This window comes from Quercus suber, unplaced genomic scaffold (genome assembly GCF_002906115.3).
Source record: "Quercus suber isolate HL8 unplaced genomic scaffold, Cork oak 2.0 scaffold_109, whole genome shotgun sequence".
Lineage (NCBI taxonomy): Eukaryota > Viridiplantae > Streptophyta > Magnoliopsida > Fagales > Fagaceae > Quercus > Quercus suber.
The window spans coordinates 1094611-1118234 of record NW_027069574.1 but is presented as its reverse complement, the minus strand read 5'-3'; the positions used below and the strand labels follow the sequence as shown (position 1 = coordinate 1118234).

At 32.1% G+C, this 23624-nt stretch overlaps 3 protein-coding genes across 3 annotated transcripts; 2 read left to right on the top strand and 1 right to left on the bottom strand.

Annotated features, from left to right (window-relative positions):
- The first annotated feature begins 1754 nt into the window (after window positions 1-1754).
- On the top strand, window positions 1755-6210 carry LOC112012182 (remorin). Its single transcript, XM_065775341.1, has 5 exons — window positions 1755-1819; window positions 4727-4987; window positions 5078-5486; window positions 5711-5792; window positions 5868-6210. The coding sequence occupies exons 1-5, from the start codon at window positions 1780-1782 to the stop codon at window positions 6057-6059; spliced, it is 984 nt and encodes a 327-aa protein (XP_065631413.1). The 5' UTR covers window positions 1755-1779; the 3' UTR covers window positions 6060-6210.
- A 747-nt stretch (window positions 6211-6957) lies between these two features.
- On the bottom strand, window positions 6958-9718 carry LOC112012183 (uncharacterized). Its single transcript, XM_024044566.2, has 2 exons — window positions 9482-9718; window positions 6958-8233 (listed from the first exon to the last, which is right to left on the bottom strand). Exon 2 carries the CDS (start codon window positions 8076-8078, stop codon window positions 7278-7280), a length of 801 nt encoding a protein of 266 aa, XP_023900334.1. The 5' UTR covers window positions 8079-8233; window positions 9482-9718; the 3' UTR covers window positions 6958-7277.
- Window positions 9719-11596: 1878 nt separating this feature from the next.
- Window positions 11597-12509, top strand: LOC112012270 (nodulin-related protein 1). Its single transcript, XM_024044652.2, has one exon. It carries the CDS (start codon window positions 11734-11736, stop codon window positions 12232-12234), a length of 501 nt encoding a protein of 166 aa, XP_023900420.1. The 5' UTR covers window positions 11597-11733; the 3' UTR covers window positions 12235-12509.
- The last annotated feature ends 11115 nt before the right edge of the window (window positions 12510-23624 follow it).

The following is a 23624-nucleotide window of genomic DNA, read 5'->3' as shown; positions in this document are numbered from 1 at the left end:
TCCCCCTCATTCTTTAAAAAACTTCCAATGGAGGAGAGTAGAGGGGAGTAGAGGGAAGGGGAGTAGTGGGGAGGAGAGTAGAGGAGAATGATTCACCTCCACCTTATTTGGATGTTTTTAAAATTAGTAAGGGGGAAGGGAGTAATTAGCCCTTCCCCTTGTATAATTTTGTTAATATAATAAGGGTAAATTAGGTAATTTACTTGGTTAATAGTTTATGAACTCTACTCCCCCTCCAAATCTCTCCAATTTGGGGGAATTAAAATTGGGGGGCTAGAGGGAGTCCAAACCCCTCCAAACTCCTCCAAACCCCTCCCCCTCATTCTTTAAAAAACTTCCAAACAAGGTAATTGCATTACTCTCCCTCCCTCTACTTTACTCCCCCTCCTTTTTTAAACATCCAAACATGCCATTAGGGTTTTTAAGTTTAAATTTGATCCAAGTTATAATCACTTAATATGTATACAAATATAATTGAATTACAATAGTCTTTGAGATTGTTTATTTGAAAGTTTAGGGAAAACTAAAAAATAGGTATGACTTTTTTATGATTCATTTATGGTGGGTTTGTGCATTGACATTAGAGTTTGGGAATTTCTTAATTTGCAAATTTGAAAATTTTCATTGAGAATGAATTTGGGTCTAATTTAGAGGTGGCTTGGTGATCTTGAATGTAAATTTTGAAATGAACTAGGTCTGATTTGATTATAATTTTTTTCATGGTTGGTTTGTGCATTGAGATTAAAATTTTTTATTTTCTCTACAAATTTGAAATTTATCATTGAGAGACAGTTGTGGGTTCAGTGAGTGAATGAAGGGGTATAAGAAGAACATAGTATTTTGATAATCTTATTTTGGGTTTTAATTTTGTCTTTGCATTAAGTATTTTCAATTTAGTTGGATATAAAGTTTCATATTCAATTAGACTTGATAAAATAACTGATGTGAGTACTTTTATATTACATTTAAATAATAATATTAAACATTTTTAATGTGACTTATACATATCATAATACATTTCACACCATTTTAATTCTATTAACAATGTTATATGAGTGATGCTACAAAAGATTCTATCAACAACTTACCAAGTGAAGAAGATGGTCATTCTGTTAAATTACAAAAAGTAGATGATGCAAATGATGTACAACACACAGCTAAATCTGCAACTATGAGGAACAAAAAAAACTATTCATTGACTTTGCAGATTAACAAAAGAGGAAGAGGAAACAAAGAATCCTTTAAACTGTTAACACTTGTGTTACAAATCATTTTTATTTTTATTTTTTTTACAATAATGTAATCACCATTAAAAGGTGTTCTCTATTCTATTGAGTTGAGAATACATCGCTAACCTTACAAAATAAGTGCGAAGGAATAGTTGGTGTAATGTATATAATTAAATTCTTAATGGTGTTTGCCATAAAGGCATGTATACTTTTTTTACCAGTACATGTATTACACTATTAGTGTGATGTAGATAGTTTTGATTATAGTTTTAATCATGAAATCTATATTGGTTCATTGTTCTTTTTGCTTGCTAAATAAAAGAAAAAAGAGAAACAAAAAATGACTCTTTTGTTTTTAGTATATTTCATTTTTAAAATTTTTAAAAAAGTATATTTAACTCAGCAAAGTTGTTAGACAAAATAAAAGTTTGTTGCTTAAGAGTCTTTGATTTTTCAATAACTCATTGTGAGAAGATAAAGTGATTCTTTTAAACAGTTGGAACATATGGTTTATTGTGCAGCGAATGTGGCATTATTACTAATCCAATGGATGTTACTTTCTAGAGCAGCTGAAACTGAGACTTTGACAGGTAAGATCTCTCTCTTTCTATCCAATGTGAGTTGCCCATATTGTTGTAATGAATCTTAAAGGGATAGAAGTTTTGAGCATGTATTTTTGTTTGAAAACCTTTGAGATTACAATGTATTATAAAGCCACTTAAAACACACAATGCTTGTCAGACTATTGTCGAAGCACATAATTCTTGGTGTTTAAAAGTAAGCATAATATTTTTCCCTTTCAATTAACTTAAAAAAGTTTTTTTGCTACTCATAATTTGTATCATACTCAGAATGATAAAATTAAGCTATTCTTCAATCGCACAAAGTTCAAACTTTTCTCAGAAACAATACTAATTTTGTTAATGAGAAAGAAAGAAAAAAAACAACTACAGTACATTATTTGTAAAGGAAAAACCAAACAGCCTGGCAACCCCCCAATCTGTTATGTGTTAGACACCACCTTTAAAATAAAATACCTGACTATTTTGTTCTCATTCCAGAATTTGATTGATTTCTGTACAGTGTCCATTATGAAGATCTAATGAATGGACACGTATTCTCCTTTCTACAGTATATACACAGTTTGACCAGGGTTAATAAATTAGCAAAAAGTTTTCTTCCTTTTTCAACCATGCCTCACATACAAAGGTATAATGTAGCTGTTTTAAAACACAGTCTCTACTAGGCTATTGGTTCTCCCTATTACTATATTTAGTGGAATATAGATTTAAAATATATATATATATATATGTATATATAAACTATTATTAGATAAAGGAACCCAATAGTAAGCTATTGAAGATCAATATTGAACACAAACTCTGACTTACGGAGAAGCTACAACATAATTTTAGATTCCATAATGCTTCATCATGAACAAAGGCCTAAAAATTTGGGTAAACAAAACACATGTTTTATTGTTGAGTATATAGAAGCTAATTTGCCTGAATTCAAGCTTGACTCACACGTTTCATCATCCTCAGTGTGTGTCTAATTTGATATCCCTTTTAGATTTGAATAATTTAATGTTGAAGCATTCCCACTTATTGGATTTGTTAGGACTTAGGAATCGTTATTTTAGGATGCATGTTAACTGATTTTTCTCCAAGGAAAAATTAAGTTAAAACATTGTGATATGACCTTTTTGGCTAATTGGTTATTTTTTACATTTTAAAGTTGTAGCTTATCATGTAAAATTATACATGACTGTCCCTTCTTAGGCTCATACCACTATATTTTCATTAAGAAAAAATGTGCATTTTAGTTTTGCATAAGGATTTTATGACATTCATTTTCTTTCCCCTTTAATTTGATAATAGTTTGCCCTTTTCATCATAGTCTTGATCTATAGGAGAATATATCTCTGTCCAGTTGACAATGCAAGGTTTAGAGAGTTTTCAATTGTAATATTAAACGACTCACCGGAGGAATAAATTTCATGTTCCGAGGAATAAAAACTGTCTCATTTGGATTTTCATTTAGAAGAAAACATGCATCTTTAAAGGAGGCTCAAAATTCGTGTATGTTTATAAAATAAAAGAAATTTGTTGAATACTTAAGGTAACAGATTCCCATTTTAAAACAAGTTTAATCAAATATTTAATTAGAGAGCACAAAAAAACAAAATGTAAATTATGTTTGAATTGCGAATTAAATTCAAAATTTTTTGATTGCATGATTTAAGAATTGTCATAGTGGCAGTTTAAGTTTAGAATTTATTTTTCATTTATTTGGAAAAATCAGGTGAATAATTCATGTGTGTATTACTGTCGCATTACATTTGATAGGTTTTACCTACAAGACAAGGTTTTGTTCAGGCAATAACCCAATGTTTATCACTCTTTCTTTATAATATAATTACTGTTTTCTTATGAGTTGATTTTAATTAAGCTTTTGATTTATAATTAGTTTCTAGAAGCCTTTTTCTGTTACTTCTTCTTTGTCTACTGCAATTTCAAAAGGTTGTTTATTCAGTTTGAAAAAAATTGTTGTCTTTTTTGGTTTTTATTTGTTCCAATAAACATGGAATATTTGTGCTTATTGTTTTTAGGCACACAAAACAGTTCGTTTAGGCTATTATCGGATTATCCTCGAACTCAGACTCATGATTTGTATTTTTTCACAAAGATAGTGCTCAATGATGGCATTACACATTGAAATAATATTTAGTAGATGCATCTTGATTGAATCCATATAAAGTCCTGTTTTTTCAAAACATGGAAATAATATGTAGTTACCTATTAAAAAAAAAAATTTTTTTTAAAAACATGGAAATAATATGTAGTTGATGCATCTTGATTGAATATGAGAGTAAGATATATTGTATACGTATTATAGGATATTTCTATAAAATCTACATTTGTTCTATATTGCAAAAGATTAATGAGAATTTACTGTTAGTACTAAGTGAAGATTTCATTTATTTGGTTGTTGGTGATGTTTGAGCTCAAATTCTTCTAATGAATTATGTGTATTCCTTTGAATATTAGTGCCAAAATTAACCATTTGTATAACTTATTCCTTAAAATCCATAGCGAAAAGGTTCATTTATCTTAACTAAATTTCCCTCAACCATCCAAAAACATTATTTAGTCTTTTGGATATAGATTAAATTATGTATTCGGCTGGTTCATTTATCTTAACTAAATTTCTCTCAACCATCCAAAAACATTATTTAGTCTTTTGGATATAGATTAAATTATTGTATTCGGCTTTTAATAAGATCTTTCTAAAATCACCATTAATAGTGACATTCATTTTCTCATTGAATTGACCCAAAAAAAAAAAAACCATTTAATTTGATAAAATAAATTTTAGCATTTCTAAGAATTTTCACATGTATAGCACGGGTTAGTTACTAGTGTGTGTGTGTGTATGATGAAAGGTGACATATATGGATGAGGCAAAAATCAGAAACCTTACTGGTGTGTTTACAGAGAAGAAGAAATCCCAGAACTGGTTCCAGAGACTGTTCAACAGGCAAATGAGTCAGGATTACGATTCAAACAACATAATAGAGCATGCAACCGCAGCGGCAGCTGCTACATTTGCCATCGCCACACTTGAAGAACCAGACATCCCGGATCAGAAAAAGACGGGTGAACGCCCTGAAACCTCTTTTATCAGAAGCAAGAGCAAAAAGGAGGATACAACACGTTCAGCGCTAGAACCTGGTAGAGCATCCAAGCGATTCTCAGGTAAAGATGCAATGCATGAGAACTGCCAGTTATCTATGAGTTCCTGATCATACTATTTCAAACAAAAGTTTATGAGATGGTTTTTATTAGGTGAAACTTCAATGAGACTTCCTGAAGGCAAAGATACCAAGGTGCCAGAAACTGCTACAGCAATTGGAAAGACACCCCAAAAGCAAAAGTCCATAGGGCCTGCCCCTTCAATGAAAAAGACTCCAACTTTTTCCGAGCACTTGAAAAAAACTGACAGTATACAACCTGAAACTGCAGCACCAAAACCTGATCTGCCTGCCACCATTAATCTAGAAATGCCACCAACTGAAACTCAAAGGCAGAGTTCAATGAGAGCTGAAATCCCACCAACTGAAACTCGAAGGCAGAGTTCAATGAGAGCTGAAATCCCACTAACTGACTCCAAAGGGCAGAGTCCAATGAGATTTAGAGCAGAAGAAACAGAAGCAGAAGCTTGGGAGAAAGCTGAGTTGGCTAAGATCAAAGAACGGTACTTATTCACTTTAAGAGTGGTCTACTGAACTATAAAATTTAAAGCAAAAGTGAATATGAAACAAATCATCCTGAGTTATCAAGATTGTATGGTAGACATTACATCCAAGCCAAAAAAATAAATAAATAAATAAAACTATAAAAAATAAAATTATGTGCTGAAATTTTTGCTGCCACGTTAGAAGCAATTAAAGATATGAACACTAACAGAAAGAATTTCAGGTACGAGAAGATAAATTCCACAATACTTTCCTGGGAGGAAAAGAAGAAAGCAAAAGCCAGACGCCAACTAGATAAGACACAGGTTTTTCTTCGTTATCTTTTCATTAGTTAATTAAAAATGAATAGATAGGGTCTGATAATCTCTTCTTGGAAGCAGAGTGAAGTGGAACGAAGAAGAGTAAAAGCTTTAGAAAAATTTCGCACTGAGATGGAATATATTAACCAGGTTGCAGGAGCAGCAAAAGCACAGGCAGAAGAAAGGCGAAAGGGTGAAGAGTTAAAGGCAAAAGAAAAGGCAAACATAATTAGAACTACAGGGAAAGTTCCTAAGACATGTCTCTGCTTATGAATTTGACCAGTTTACCTGGTTTTTCAGGGACAAAGGCAATCTTTGAAGTTCTACAATTGTAATTATTTATTTCAAAATTTCTTAACTAACTCAAAGTGGCAATCATAATACACTGGAAACTTCTTTATAAGATTTGTCATTCCATATCAAAGAGTCACCTGTAGGAGTTCAAGTAATATACTGCATCTATTAATTACTCAGATTCTAATTTACTAATCCATGATTACAACATTATGTCATTCATGGACAACGGAAAATCTCTATTAAAACAGATTTTTTTTTCTTATTTATTACCAAATTCATGCAACCATGATTATTAGTCAAGCTTTTAACAAAATTAAAGGATATCTGTACAAAAGTGAGGTCATATAGAGATAGAAAATCTTAAAAAAAGCTTCCCTATATAAAGCATCATATGCACTCTCCCAAAATACTTGTATGTATTTTAAAAAGAGTATAAAAATATGAATCCATATAAATCAATAGCTGCCCAGAGCTATCATAGGCAATGATTAACAACCATTCCTGGCCTAGTGTATGGCAAAAGAAGAACATTACTCTCATATCTGAGATGCTTCAGCACCCACACCAATAATTAATTCCATTTTCAGGACAAGATCAAAGCAAATTGAAGAAAAATGCTCACCCAAAGACTCTTGTGTAGTTTAGTTGTATACAAACAACAATAGGAGAATATCAATATGCTACACTTCAAAAGACCTTTTCCTTTTCTTTCTCTATTTTTTCAAATGTTGTTCTTGGAACAGAGTCTGATTTTAACAGAAAGTTGGTCCATTAGTCTAGCAGATTAAAGATTGAAAAAAAGTCATTTAAGCTTGCATTAAACCAAGACTACTCAAAGAAGTAACAAAAATTTCAGAAATCACCAGAAGCACACTTGGGAAATATATTTTTCTGCACATTCAAGCTCATAACAATTGGTTCTCCACTTCTATTGAACAGTGGTATTTAATCACTGACAACTGAAACTCAAAACTTACAATTTCAATACAAAACCATGCCTCTTAGAAGCTTTCCACAGCATCACAAAACCATAGGACAATCTGAATAGCCTCACAACATTAAACTGTCAAATTGCCAGAAAGTGGAGTAGTAGACTGACCAGTTTCAGATGCAAAGCAGTGGGGTGATTTTAGAAAAGAAAAGTTGCAAGTACAAGTTTTTCGGGGTTTACTGAGGCAAGTAACCAACCACATCTCATGTGGTTATTTCTCTTACCAGCCTCTCCAAAGTAGGGTATGCGAAATACAATACCAAGAAAGATGGGATAGCAAACACAACTGTGAGTATCAAGTAGATGGCCAAAATGACTGCACAGCCAGGTACTACAGAAAAGGCAATGAGAAGAAATATGATGACCAAAGGGAACTTGGATGTAAAGTGAATGAAAAAATCCAGAGATTTATGAAGGGAAAATTGGCGTCTCTCCACATTACTACTACCATTATCATTGCCAGACCCCAGATGTCCAAGGCAATGAGGAGGGGCCCTTCTAGGGTTAACATTGGTAGCTTGACTTCCAATAGCAGAATTGCACCTTGGAGACCACATTGATTGATTTTCCACACTGGAAAAAGCAGACTTTGACCGATCACCGTTCAAGCTCTCAACCATCCATAGAAGAAAGAAGTTCTTGCGAGGGAACTTTAAATTTCCATTGCAAACCAGCCGGAATGACATCAAGTGGCACCATGGACAGGAAACGAAGTATGGAATCTTAATTTGTTGAGTAGGGAATTTCAAGACAGCCAATTGAAGCCCTAGGACACAATTCTTGCAGAGAGTGTGACCACACCATAAGACATAGGGCACATTCTCAACAATGTTGAAAGATTCCCAGCATATTGGGCATTCCAGTCCTTCGTCTCGGCTAGCATTCGAACACACCTCATCATCTGAGCAGTCTTGAGAAGCTCGACTTGACTCTACTAAGTTTTTCCCTGAGTTTTTCTTCAGTCCAATACTTGCAATGGCATTTGAGGCAAATTTCCACATCATGACAGAAGAAAAAGGTCTGATTAGATAAGAGAATTAACTGCTACAATTGCAGAGTTGGACATTCTCCTGTGAAAGAACCACTATGCCATGAAACTTAGCCTCAAAGATTTCTCCTCCAGGTTAATTCTAAACAGCTCATGTTGCTCACATCAAACCTGTAAACATAGTCCATATTTACAAAGTCAATAGCCTTCTATGTAATGTGACAGTAAACAAAGTCTAGAAACAAGGACACATCGAGATACAAATAAAACTTTCAGTTGCAAAAAAACAAGATAAGCTACATTTTCATTTGTTCCAAAGTGAATTGAATCATAAATTACATACTCCTACAAGTGCAAGGTTCAACTTACTTAAGGGGGATTTATAGCAAGTGTGGCATAAAATGGGAACAACACAAGAGTCTGCCCAAAAACAATGATGTGAATGACAAGCAAGTAGAAAAATCCTTGATTCTAATTTTTGAAATATTCTTTATTTCTTTTATATGCAAATTTTCACAACACCTTTCACATGGCATATTTAGATGCAAGAAAAATTAAAAGACCCCATCATAAAAACCAGATTACCCTTAATAGAACTACACAGCGAGTACGATATATTTATAGTACAGGAAATAACCCCTGCATCTGTGAGCCTACAAGTACAACTTATTGTTCATCTAACCGCTAAACTGTTTATTACAAGTTTATAGAAAAACAATCCCAATGCAATAACTGGCCACAGAAAACATACACAAACATATACCAAACATATGTTTATGCATTACATACACCAAAAATATATATATCAAACTACTACACATTTTGACCATTTTTTTCAACCTCCTGCTACACAAACAAAACAACTTATACAAAAACTCTATCGAGGAATTACACGCCGCATCATAACACATGCCTTCAGGCTACCACAACAATCCATATAAAAGCTTCGATTTTTTTTTTCCCTCCTATAAGTAAAGAATTCCCCTTTCATTATAGCACACACGCACACATATATGTTATATACACACACTAACATCAACTAACACGAGATATGATGAACACAAAATTTTATCTTTCTACTAATTGTATTGGTAATCACACAATGACGCATCCAGTAAGTCTTGAACGCACTCCTCATATATAGATATATAAACAATGACACTAAAAAAAGCTGTACCACTAATATATGAACACAAATTTCAATCTTTAATTGGCAATTACAATTCACCTTATATATCATATTCAAATTCTCCCTTATTTCCTTGATTTAATATTCACACTCAAATACTTATATAAAGTGAATTCAGTAATCAGAAATTAGAATCGTGAAAAAGAGAATTTAAGGATTTTAAGGGAAAGGGGAAAGTGAAATTCTATGGAAATTGGGAAAACAGAATTTTTTTTTTTTTTTTTTGTTACCTTTGTTCTCTGTTTGTGGGGGAAATTGGTGTGGGATTTGGAAAAACGAAGGATCGGCACTTTCCATCTCTCGTTCTCGTTCTGCTGTTCTCTCTGGATTTCGAAACAGAACCGATAAACGGTGGTGTGCGTGCGCACAATATTGCAGAAACGGTGTCGTGCCGATTTTAGTTTCTCTGCCAGTTGGGAATTTCTGTTTTTACAGAGAAATTCAAGGTTTTCAGTCAAAATGAATTGTTTTAGTTTTTACTAATAAAATTACGGTTTTGCCAAGATACTCCCAACCAAGATTCAAAGGATTTTTTTTTTTTTTTTCTTTTCTTTTTGTTAACGGTTACTAATTACAACAATCCTTCCATATAGGACGGATCGGTCCACATTTGTGGGGTCTACCCCATATTAGTGGAGAAATTATTAGGTCTACTGGAAAGATTGTTAAAATAGTCTTCTTAATCAATGAAACTATGCCATTTTTGCAAATGTATGATTGAGTTTTTTAATCAGTTTGGACTACTACTAAGTAGGTATAAGACTTTTTAAAATTGACTAACTTAGCTCCTAAACCCGACTTGGTCTCTAAATCGTTATTCATTGACCGGTTTTGAAAATTTTGGACTTGATGGGCATTAACCAAACCTCAAGAGTGTGAAAGTCTTTAGACATAAAAATTTGGTAGGAAAAAAATTTTAAATATGCTAATGTGACAGATTATTAGTGATAGATTAAATAGTGACGTCAATTGTAGGCCTAAATAAAAATGAGTAAAAACTTGTTAATTCAACTCTTGTGAAATTTTTTTGCTTATGTAGCATTGTTCTATGAAAAAATACCAACTAGGTGGAATTTTTTGAGACCTTAGTCATGTAGCCATATAGGTGGTCCTTAAAGATTGTAAATAAGGTGGACCATGCACTGGAGATGGTATTATGTGTAACGTTTACATACAATATCTCTCTTACATAAAGATGGATCACGCATTTATTGGATCCATGATCCATCCACTAGCAGAAGGATGGGGCCACAGGGCCTTGACTTTTAAAAATTCCCTCACCCCCTTGTACAATACAAAAATAATTAACAAAATGTGTTTTATAGAAAAACTTATGGGAGCTTTCAAATTTCTCATACTAAAACCAACATATTCAAAGATATATAATATTTCTCACCATTGTTTTGTTGATATAATGTATTATAATTGATGCATAATAAAAGTGGCATCAGTAAAGAGATAAGTTTCCTTTTTTATCGGATGTATACATCATTTTTCTTTTACACATATTATGGTTGTTTGGAAATACAATCTTTTTAGAAACATTGCAAAATTTATTGAGTTTTTCACATCTTACTCATAACATTTGAGATAATTCTTGATTGGGTCTGTTACAATACAAAAACATATGAATGGGGTGCAAAAGCTGGTAATCAAGAATAAATATTTCAACAAAATGTACTAATTAAATAATAACAAATGTCCTAAGGAGCACATATTAAAGATATAATAAATACTCAATTATGAGTAGTAATGTACATTTTTCAATGAAGAAAAAACACTTGTTAATAATTAATTAGCTTATATGCATAAATTCATTAGGATTATGTGTGCCATTTATGGATATATTAGTATAATTTGATTTAAAATTTTTTAAAAAAATATATAATATTATTTAATAAAGCACTTAAAAAAAAAAAAAAAAAACCTTATGTAATACCAACATTCTTTAAAAAGATATATAAAAAAAATACTCGAAATTTTTTTTCATAATATCATAAGATCTTCAATACATGGTTGGGATATGTACACACAAACAAAATAAAAAAAATCTAGTAACATAAATTATTATACAATTTTTTTTACCACAAATTTGAGTGTCAAAGAAAAAATGTAAATCCATATGTAAGCGATAACAAATTATTCACAGCTATGAGCTATCACATCATAATTGTGACGAAAAATTGTAGTCCAAGAATCGCTCCCAAAAAAATATTATTGATTCATAAATGATCACAGACAAGGCGGGTCAGTTTAGGAAACGTGTAACCCACGGGGATCAAACGAGTGAAGCAGCGAAGGAACACGCTAACCACATCATTGTTGAAAAGAAAAGGCTTCCCCGAGTTGCAACCTACCTTTTATATCCACCGACAGAAAAGGTCAAGTCTTCATTATCTTCTTTATCTCTCCAAGTCCAACCACTACAGCCAAAACCTCTCCAATTCATTCATTCATTCATTCAGGTTCTATCAATCAAGCAATGGACTTTCTTTCAGATCTTCAAAAGAAAGCCAACAGTTCTTCTGGCACTCACCACCCTGAAAAGCATGAGCAACACCAAAACCAAAACCAGCACCAGCACCAACACCACCAGCCATCAAACTCTGAGCTCATGGCCAGTGCCAAGTATTTAGCTGAGGCAGCCCAATCCACTTTTAGCCATGAAAGTGACAAGCTTGACAAGGCCAGGGTAGCTGCAGCAGCTGGTGATCTTTTGGCTGCTGCCTCTAGCTATGGAAAGTTGGAAGAAAAGAGCTACGGCAAGTATGTGGAAAAGGCTGAGACTTATCTCCACCAATATGGCCACTCCTCCTCCCAATCCCATTCCACCACCACCACCACCACTTCTAGCCACTCCTCCCATTCTACCACCACACACTCAAAACCACACTCTGCTGGTGGGGGTCATGAAAGTGAAGGCCATTCTGAAAGTGGGTATGGGGATTACTTCAAGATGGCTCAAGGTTTCTTGAAGAAATAAGCATTTGAATTCCACTTTCCCCAACTGCTTATGCTTTGTAATTTCTTCAATTTGGTGTATCTTTAATTTCATAACCCCCTTGTTTCTGTGTTTTGTTGTATCTTGTGTTGAATGTTCTATAATCTGTTTGTTCTGTATTTGTGCTTTTTGCGTTTAATTTAGCTTTTAGATTGTACAAAGTGGCTGAAGCAGATTTAGATCAACTCTGTTAATAAATTATTAATTAAGAATAAAATTTGTGCAATGTGCTATAAACATTGACTCCAATTTCCCAACTGCTTATCCTTTGCAATTTCTTTAATTTGGTGCATCTTTAATTTCATAACACCTTTTTTTCTTTTTTGGATCTTTTGTGTTGTATGTTCTATAATCTGTTTGTTCTGTATTTGTGCTTTGTAGGTTAATTTATCCTTTTTAGATTGTATATAGTGGCTGAAGCAGATTTAGATCAACTCTGTAAATAAATTATTAATTAAGAATAAGATTTGTGCAATGTGCTATAGCTTATAGCCTAGGACATGTATCCAGTAATAAAATTTGTGCAATGTGAAATTTATGGAAATTGAAAACAGAGTCTTTACCTTTGTTCTCAGTTTGTGTGGGAATTTGGTGTGGGATTTGGAATTGGAAGAGAAACGAAGGATCAGCTCTTGCCATCTCTCGTTCTCGTTCTCTGGATTTCGAACCAATAAACGGTGAACGCACAATATTGCAGAAATGTTGTTGGGAATTTCTGTTCGGTGAAAATACAGTGTTGGTCCCTATTGTGAGTCTTTAGTCTGTTCATCAATTTCAAACAGCATATTATTCAAACAATTCACAGTCCCTTGATCTGATCTGGTAGCCTACAATGGAAAGTCTTAATTAATAACTATATTATGATTTATGCCCAATACTTGTAAAGGGGAACACATTGTGATACCCTAATTTGATTGATTGTGTGATGTATGTGGGTGTATAATAAGTCCCACATTGGGTATTTTATTCATTATTATTGTATAAAAGAGAAAGTTTATAGACATGAAAATTTTAATATAAAAAAAAATGCAAATATGCTAATGTGGCAGATTATTAGTGGTAAATTAAAAAGTGACATTAATTGTGAACCCAAATAAAAATTAGTAAAAACTTGTCAATTCAACTATTGTAGAATTTTTTGTATATGTAACATTACTCTATAAAAGTACCAATTCAGAATGAGGATGTTTTGAGACCTTAGTATACTAACCATTTAGGTGGTTCGTAAAGATTGTAAATAAGGTGGCTCATGCGTTGGAGATAGTAATATGTGTAACGTTTACATGTAAAATCTCTTTTACATGTAAACGTTACACATATTACTTATATAAAAAGAAATTTTTACAGAACTGTTATACAAAATAATAAATCCATTCATGCATTTGTGCTAAAAGCTTTTTGCAATGACTAAAAAACATTGAGGATTGGGGAGACTTCCGTATATAAAGAATACTACAAATGTAAACCATTTTCCATAAATTAGCAAAAATTTTAAGTAGACTTGAGTTCCAAAAAAAAAAAACTCTAAATAAATCATCACAAAGGCAAAATATCATTGTCTAGCCTAGAAAGCTAAATCGAAAAACTTAACCAATTAAACTACTAGAAATCCAAAGTTGATAATGTTTTAATTGAACTAACCTTTGACACTGATATTTTGAATTAAGACCTTCATAATCAAATTCCTCCTATCTCATTATAACTATCAAATTATCAAAAATAAAAAAAATAAAAATAAACTCAACCCAACTCTCAAGTCTTATAGTCTTGTAGATTTGAAGCCAGTATCAGGTTTTTGTAATGTGAAAGGGGTAAAGTTAGGGTAATTTCAATTTTTTCTATATTAATTTTATAAATTGATACATTTACTTTTGAACATAAAACAAAATAATTAACAAAAATGTGTTTTATAGAAAAAACTTATGGAAGCTTTAAAATTTCTCATATTGAAATCAATATTCTCAAAGATATATAATATTTCTCACAGCTGTTTTGTTGATATGATGTATTATGCTTGAGGCATAATAAAAGTGGCATCAATAGAGATATAGTTTTTTTTTTTTTGGATGTGTGTGTGTGTGTGTGTGTGAGAACTAAAAATGTAAAAGCCCAAGCCCACTTAGAATAGTGATGTCTAGATCTTCAAACCAAGCCCAAACAATGAATTTTTAACAGAGCGAGATTCTAAGTCAAGGACAACACAGAGATCCACCCAAGTCTAAAACTAATAGAACCTAAATGATAAATAGGAGTGAATGGACCAATAATTCAGTGATAGAAAGGTTCCTCAGGCAAGTCCAAGGATAGTTCTTATATTGATAAATAAAGATGATATTTTTTTACAGGGTATTTCTTTGTTTTCTCACTTGTTCCTTTTTTTCTTGGAAAATGTTTATCCCATTTTTTTGGGGGGTTTCCTTCCTTATATAACCCCTTTCCTTGCATCCTAGCCCTCCATCTGTACGTTTCAGGGGATTCCCATTAGGACCCTTTTGGAGGTGGTAGAGAGAGTTGTTAGCTATGAAGTTGTTGTTCAGGGGTCATTTCCTCATTAATGCAACTAGTTATGTTGGTGTAGAGCATTGAATGTGCAAGTGGGAGGTGTCTTCTTCAGGAAACTTCCTCCCACCACCCGTGCAAGTCTTGTATCCTCCCACTGCTATCCCTTCCCTTATCCTTGGGCTTTTAAGGGATGCTAGTCGTCCTTTGGCTCCCTTGCACTCCTCGGGTAGGCGCAGTCCTTGGAGTTTGCCAACCTTTCTTTGCTTAGATTGAGCAAATTCGTCCTCGAATTGGACTCCTCAGTCCTCGCCCCCCCCCCCCTCCCCACAATATGCATGCATCATTTTTCTTATATACATATTATGGCTGTTTGGAAATACACTCTTGTTACAAACATTGCATAATTTATTGAGTTTTTTACATCTAACTCACATAACATTTGAGATTATTCTTGATTGGGTCCATTACAATACAAAAACACATGAATGGGGTGCAAAAGCCAGTGATCGAGAGTAAATATTTCAACACAACTTACCAATTAAATTAGGAGCCCGAATTGGTAAGGATGGGTTTAAAACTCATGTTTTACACTATCCAATAAGAGATTGCCATATCAACATTTTACTGAAAATTCAATACATCCTACTACACCTAATAACATCTCAATAAACTCCTAATTTGGTTGGATTTATATATGGGTATTAGAATTGATTGAGTGTTGTTGTGCTTATTCTTAAATATATAATAAGTTGATGTAACATGTTGGGATTGGAAAGGTAAAATATGTGTTTTACACCACATCCTTACAGAATTTAATCTCATTACATAAAGGGTCTTGGTAACAAATGCACATGTTAAAGATATAATAAATGCTCAATTATGAGTTGTAATGTATACTTTTCAATAAAGAAAAAAAAACACTTGTTAATAATTAATGGGTCATTTTAATGAATGCTCTTAGGAAATGAAAATTGTTAATAAACCATTTTAGGAAAATTTTGATACCACTTTTATGGAAATTAGAAAAATCTATTAAAATATTAATTACTTTTTTTTCATAAAAACTTTTCTAAAATGGTTGCCTAAAAAATGCCCTTAAGAATCTATTAACTTTTCCCATAATTAATTAGTTTATATGTATAAATTCACTAGGATTACATATGCCTTTTATGGATAAATGAGTACAATTTAACTTTATTTTTTTTTAAAATATATTATTTAATAAAGCACCTAAAAAACCTTAAACATTGCCTTTAGAGCAAAGAAAATCTACCATACACTAGAGTGGGTGGCACGCGCTACCTCTTGAGTGAGAAAATTAAGGTAGAATTATTATTGGAAAAAAATATGAAACAATTGTCATAAAAAGTTAATCTCATTCGTATAAGAATTTTGATACCTATTTGCTAAAGGCGATATCTAATTATTAAAAAATTCTAAGAATGATAACGAATATCACTATCTTCCAACAATAAGTAACTAAATTTTTCTAAAATCTTGTCACAATATTTAAATTTTCATAATGAATGATGTCATATGCTACAATTGAAACTCTTCATCAAATACCTTCAACCATACACAATGAAAATTTTGTCGTCCATACTTTCTTCTTTATCATTCTACATGAGTCTAGGTGCAATCTTTAGCTTAATTAGTTTTTAATGAATGCCCATTTTAGGCAAGAAAAGAAAAGAAAAATAACAAAAGTCATGTGTCGTTGAATTTTCCATTAGATAAATTAGTTTTGAAAATTTAAACCTAGAAAATCGATGTTCTTTAAGTAAGAAATAAAAAACCTTATATTACCATTCCAACTTTCTAAGCATTACTACCATTTAAAATTCAAAATACGTGAAGAAAATTTTTGGGATATTAAAATTTAGTGGGAGTATTTTAGATATTACACAATATAATATTTTAAGAATCATACGCTTTCATTTGGGTTTAATTGAGAGAATAACAATATGAATTTTTTTTTCCAAACTATTAAGGGGAAAATTACTTGATTTTAAAGTTTAAAGAGAAATTGTGAACTACCCCAAACATAAAAAGATGAAAAGTGTTTTAATACTAAGTTTTTGTTTTTGTTTTGTGTGTGTGTGTGTGTGTGTGTGTGTGTGTAAAACTATGTGTTTTTGCTTAAAATGGTGCATAAAGAAAAAAAATAAAAAACAAAATACAAAAATTCAACCCAAGAAAACTATGCGTGAAACAATGAATTTTGGTTCAACAAAATTTGACTGATAAAAAAAAATTCTAAAAACACAAAAAATGACACAACATTTTCATAATACCTTTATAATTTTGTTATATTTTACTTTGACTTGTAAAGAAATGACACCTTAGCAATTGTGAAAATATTGTGTCAACAACAAGAGATATCTTAACATTTTCACAAAAAAATGCTATGTTCACAACATTTCCATTACAAATTATAAGTAGTAGGTTGATACGGATTGTTATTGGTGGAAAAAAGTAATTTCATTGGTAAGTTTAAATTAGAATAACAATTTACCACCTAAGATTTGTTATGAAAATATTGTGAACAATGTTGTCGATGTAGCACTTTTTTTTTTTCATAATATTTTTATTTTTAGTTGTGATTGGTTCTAGTATGATATTTTGTTTCGACATATAAAGAATTAAAACCTCAATAATTGTGAAAATACTATGGCAATTTGTTGTGTTAATATTTTATTATTATTATATAAACAAGTTCAATGGATGATATTACCACCAAAAAAAAAAAAAAAAAAAAAAAAAGGAGAAGAAGGCAAGTGTAACAGTGAAGATTGAACAACTCTTAAACCAAAACACTCTATCACTATCAGTCTATCACCACATATAAATATTTAAAAAAGGAAAACTAAAATGAGCAAGAAAATTGGTATAAATGGTAATACGTTTTAAAAAATAATTAAAAAAATAAAAATGAAAAAAACGAAGGCCAACTCTCGTGAAATGGTGAGTTTATGCTCACCAAAGGCCAAAATTACGGTTGAAATATCTTTACTCTATATCAAGTTTTGTTTTGTTAAATGGCGACTTTTTTTCTATTTCAAAACAAAGCCCACTGATTTGGCTTAGAAAAGAGACAAAAACTTGACTAAACCAAACCAAAGCACGGTAGATATAGGTATTGATACTTTTTACATAGTTAATAGATAGAAATAGGAATAAATACGGTGTATATAATACCATTTCCTTCTTACATTCTTTATTAAAAAAAAAAGTTAAAAACCTTGAATAAAAAAAAAATGCTAGTTTTTTTCATAACATCATAAGATCTTAGATATATGGTTGGGATTATGCCAAAAAAAAAAAAAAAAAAAAAAAAAAAAAGACATCTAGTGATACAAATTATTAGGCAAATTTTTTGTCATAATTGTAATTGATGATGCTGAGAAATTTACCAGTGAACCACACGATGCCTACGCGCTTAAACGTGAACCTACACAATACAAAGAAAAAAACCTAACAGAGAGCACCGGTGTGGTGCCGGCCAAATACCCTCCGAAGGTTAAGTCAGAAATATTCTCACAATTCTAGAGTGCTAGAGAGGGTAAATAATGCATACCTTGATTAGTGAGGGTATTGGGGCTTTTATATTAGTCGAAAATTTTTCCTCTTTCGCTTGGAGTCGAAGTCCTTTCCTTGAAGAAATTATCTTTTAGAGTCCAAAACGTGATGGACAAGTTTTCCTCCTATAAGGAAGATCTTCACCAATATACGTAAATTCTAGAATCCACTTTGCACTAGGATTCTGTTTGAGGCTTTTCGAGAATGGGCCACAAGTGTTCCCATTAAGGGGTCCAGCAGGCCCATGGCTGATCAGCCCATCCCTCTGCCATCTGTCCATTCCGAGTCCGTCCACGTCAGGCCTTGCACATAACAGGCTCGTCTCTTTTTCAGCCTGCGGACCATAATTAGCCCGTCCAGTCACACTAGGTATCCTAGCCCATATTTCTTCCCTTTCAGTAATGTTAAAACATAGTGTGAAAAGTGATAGTTAACTATTCACAAATTAATATAACTTACGTTTGAAGCTGGCGTAAAAGACAACTTTTATGCCAGCCAATACCGAAACATCATGTTAGTGAATAAGTGCCACGTCAACTTAAATATAAAACCCTTGACTCAAGCAAACTCATCTGTCGTTAAAATATACAATTTACTCTCAACAAACTCATCTGATTGGAAAATTTCAAAATCTCTCTCCTCCAACCCATCTTCAAGCCTCGCTCTCTCAACCTTGCCATCATCGCTGCCACCAAGACCCTCGTGAGAAGCATCGTTGTTGCACGGGCCACGTCTCATAGCCCAACATCGCCGAACTGCTCTGCTGGCTCAGCCACTACCGTAAGTTCTCTCTCTCTCTCTCTCTCTCTCTCTCTCTCTCTCTCTCTCTCTCTCTCTCATTTTTTATTGATAAGCTCTGTTTGATTGCTGGAAAAACGAAGGGGAAAAAAACTTTGATACTGCTATTTGTTTTTTTGATTTATTGGTGCTGAATCTGGTTTCTTTTTTGAGTGGGTATTTTTAGTTGTTGGTTTTGAGCTTTCGGGATTGATTGTAATAAGTTGGTGGTTGTTTCAGCTTCGTGAGATATAGATGTTTTGATCCAAATCTGTTCTAAAAGCTATGAGATTTATGCGTTATTTTAATACCACACCCAAGTTTCTTAAGACTAGGATGAAAAATCAGAGAAAGAAAAAAAAATGGAAAACCATAAGCAAAGCTACTATGATGAGTGAGTATTTAATTACTGAAAAATGATCCATATGCTTTGCATAAGTTAAGAAAATAGACATGAAAATGACAACATATATGAAAAGCATGAGTGATTTTTTAAGCTCCTATTACGATTTGCCTCTATCATTGGTGTTTATGCATATACTTGGGTAAAAACTCTTCCCTTTGTGTGCCTCATTTTCTAATTTGCTATTTTATCTTAGCTTTTTATTTAGTTGTTTCCATCTAGCACAATATTAATAAATTGATAGCTCCGTATTGATAGTTAGGATAGTTGATACCTTGAATTTAGTTGGTTGATTTAATGTTTGCGATGAAGATGGTTTTGCTATGAGGTATTAAAGCAAATTAGCCTTCTATCTAATCAATGGATGGCTTGATTAGTAGAAGACATATGTTTGGAAATAGCAGAAATCAATGTTCTTGATTTGTAGATAGGGTATGTGATATACATTAAAAGGAGAACATTTTGTTCTCTATGGAGATGACCATACAGAATTCAACAAGTAACCAAAGATGTGGCACAACACCATTAACTTCTGTAGGGGATCTAAGACTATAAAGATAGCATAGTTATGGTGCCTATGAGTTATAACATAAAAGGAATCTCCTCAACACGTAAGAGCAAGGTGGAGGGTGAGGTTGTGGGTTTAAAATCCATTAGATGGTAGTGTAATTATCAATTTTTTTTTTATATTAAAAAAAAATCCTAATTAATATTCCATCCTCATTGAATCAGGGCAAGGATCAGTGTGATTATTTACAATTAGTTAGTCATATTATAGGGAAAACATTTTTAGTAAACTGCTAGCACCAATTGTTTTGTTCCAAAGTTACCTACCACTGTGAGCTGCTACACTAAGCTGTTTATCATTTTTTTATGATACATATTTTCATCTGTTTGTCTGAATATGTTACAGCCTAGTACTTATCCTTGTCATTGTCTCAATCTATTCATGCCAATGACATTCATAATGATTCTTTTCTGCATGGTATTGTTAGAGCAGGAAATTTCATGAAAGTTTAAGTGGTTTTGAATCCACTGTGAATAATATATGAAGGATTGACATTTTTTGGATATTTCCTATAGGTTTCATCAATTCTTTGCATACATCTTGCATTATTTTATATCATCAATTACTTGAGGGGATAGACCGTCAAAGTGCAAGATATTCTACATTTTGAATCATCATCAGGTGACTGCATTTCATGTGTCATAAAACTTGGGATTCTAGAGCTTTGATAACAAAAGAACTTACATAATGAAGAGATATCATTCCAGGAAAGGGTGGGGCAAGTTGTATAACATGAGACAAGTCAAAGTGATCAAGCTATGACTAAAAAATTACAGACTATGGAGGGAAAGTATTGTCAAGAAGCAAGAGACAAACCAAGTGCAAAACTATCGTGTTATTATGACATTGTAATCAAAGTATATTTCAATAGAACTCTTATTATTATGGTTGTGATCAAAGTGTACATTTTAATAAAATTTTGTTCATATTTGGATCAAATTCTTTTCTTGTCTACTACTCTCATGGATCAAATTTTAATTGTAATGCAACATTGGAATTGTTCAACTTGAGACAATTGCCTTACTATTGATGATGCCTTGAGAAGTGAGAACTCATATTCAAGTAAATGATACATATTCCTTCAACTTTTGGACTTCAGTTCTTGGTTTCCTCAAAACAACGCATAAGTGGGAATAATTTTTAAACACAAGTACATACTAGTTTCAATCATTCAAGAACTTTGACCATTTATGTTAAAGTGTATCTATATATGTCTATGTTTTCAGTTTTTATACTACTACTCTTCAAGATATGGAAATGCCCTCATTGAGAAATGCAAAATTTGCAAAAAGACTAAAGAGTTAAAAATGGCCCAAACATCCTCAAATGAGACTTCTAAGAAATTAAATAGAAAATAAAACTTCATTAAACATATTTTCATAATGTTAATAACATATCACATATATGATCACTGTTTGACTAAAACCTACTCAAACATGCAAATATAAAAACCAACATATTTAAGTATTTTCATAAGCCAACTGCAAACAATATCCAAAAAGTTGCTAAAAACTTTGCAAATAATTGTCCAAGTTGTCCTACAAGCTAGAATACATCAAATCTCAATCTTTACTTAAATTGAAAATTAGTGAATTTAATGTTGCTAACTTCAACATACATCATCTTCAATCAGTCATGGAATACTTCAAAACCTTTTCTTCATAACAAATAAGCAAAAATTAGTACATGGAACTTTGCATAAAGCTTGCACTTGATTTTATGAACAATACTTGTATCCATGTCTTCAGACCTTTTTTAACAATAGGTTGCTCCAAGTCATTTCTTACAAAAAGAAAAATCAAATGCATTATGTATGTCAAAATAAATATTTATGCTTTTGTAGCAATAAGCTAAATGTTCAATGTTTTTAAGCCCCTTTACATAAGCATGTTGACATATCAACTTAAAAACCCATTTTATAATGTGATGCATACTAACATAATAACAAGATCAATTGAAATCAATAGATATTTGATTTAATATTATGCTTACCCAAAAAAAGAAAAAGAAAGTAAAAAGAAGTTCAAAGTAATAGTGCTAATTCTAAGAATTGGTAATATGTTAATTATAAATTCAAGCACTAAGCTATGAAAACTTAAAAGAAAAACCTTTTGCATCAAATCATAAGCAAAAACTTTTGCATCAAATCATAAGCAAAAACTTTTGCATCAAATCAGCTTTGCTTACTGCATAGAATTTAAGTGGCTCAGACAGGATTTGGACCAAAATTCAAAGAAAAACCTTTTGCATCAAATCAACCATGTTTTGCCAATAAAAGCATAAGAATTCAAGTGGTTCAGCCCAGAATTGGACAAAAATTTAAAGAAGAACCTTTTGCATCAAATCAACCATGTTTTGCCAGTGAAAGCATAAGGTTTAATTCAGCCTACAAGCAAAAATGGTAAAAGGAAATGAGATTTTGGTGATGAAAGACCGTATTTGTCATGATAATGAGCACCAAGAGTTCGAAATAGGCAAAGCAGAGCAAAATTTGACCATTCCATGGCAGCGCATTTGGACAAATCAAATAAAACATTAATCTTGAATTTTGATGGTTACTCACAATCCAATACCATGTTTTAGGAGGGGTAAAAGAAGGAAAATAAGTAACGACTCATTGAAAGCCAAATTGAACATTCATAGTATCATAAATTTGAGTCTATGCATCCTCAAGCCAATATGATTGACCTTACAATAACAAACAACACTCTAAGCTTTTATAAGGTGAATTAGTGCACTTATTCATGCTTACCAAAAAACAAATTGTCAAAATTTTGCTTTTTCTTTTTCCCTTAACCTGTAAAAAATCATATTGAAAGTTTGCAAACAAATAAATATAAAGTTAAGATAACATAGCAAATTAGAAAATAAGGCACACAAAGGGAAGAGTTTTTACCCAAGTATATGCATAAACACCAATGATATAGGCAAATCATAATAGGTGTTTAAAAAAATCACTCATGCTTTTCATATATGTTGTCATTTTCATATCTGTTTTCTTAACTTATGCATAACATATAGAGCATTTTTCAATTATTAAATATTCACAGTAGCTTTGCTTATGGTTTTTTTTTTTTTTTTTTCATCCTTGTCTCAAGAAACTTGGGTGTGGTGTCAAAATAACGCATAAATCCCATAGCTTTTAGAACAGATTCGAATCAAAACACCCGTATCTCACAAAGCTGAAACAACCGCCAGCTTATTACAATTAATCCCGAAAGCTCAAAACCAACAACTAAAAATACCCACTAAAAAAAGAAGCCAGATTCAGCACCAATAAATCAATAAAAAAATAGCAGTATCAAAAAAAAAAATTTCTCCTTCGTTTTTCTAGCAAGCAAACAAAGCTTATCAATAAAAAATGAGAGAGAGAGAGAGAGAGAGAGAGAGAGAGAGAGAGAGAGAGAAAAAAAAAACTTAAGGGAGTGGCTGAGCTAGCAGTAGTAGTATATTTTTGCTATATTTTATTTTGACTTATAAAAAAATGACACCTTAGCAGTTGTGAAAATATTGTGACGACAAGAAGATGTCTTAACATTTTCA

What these genes read in the sequence shown, in the direction of transcription:
- LOC112012182 (XM_065775341.1), top strand. Translation starts at nt 1,780, where the DNA reads ATGTTACTTTCTAGAGCAGCTGAAACTGAGACTTTGACAG. An exon ending in AGCATCCAAGCGATTCTCAG is followed by an intron (nt 4,988 to 5,077) that starts GTAAAGATGCAA and finishes GGTTTTTATTAG; the next exon opens with GTGAAACTTCAATGAGACTT. An exon ending in TTGGCTAAGATCAAAGAACG is followed by an intron (nt 5,487 to 5,710) that starts GTACTTATTCAC and finishes AAAGAATTTCAG; the next exon opens with GTACGAGAAGATAAATTCCA.
- LOC112012183 (XM_024044566.2), bottom strand. Translation starts at nt 8,078, where the DNA reads ATGATGTGGAAATTTGCCTCAAATGCCATTGCAAGTATTGGACTGAAG.
- LOC112012270 (XM_024044652.2), top strand. Translation starts at nt 11,734, where the DNA reads ATGGACTTTCTTTCAGATCTTCAAAAGAAAGCCAACAGTTCTTCTGGC.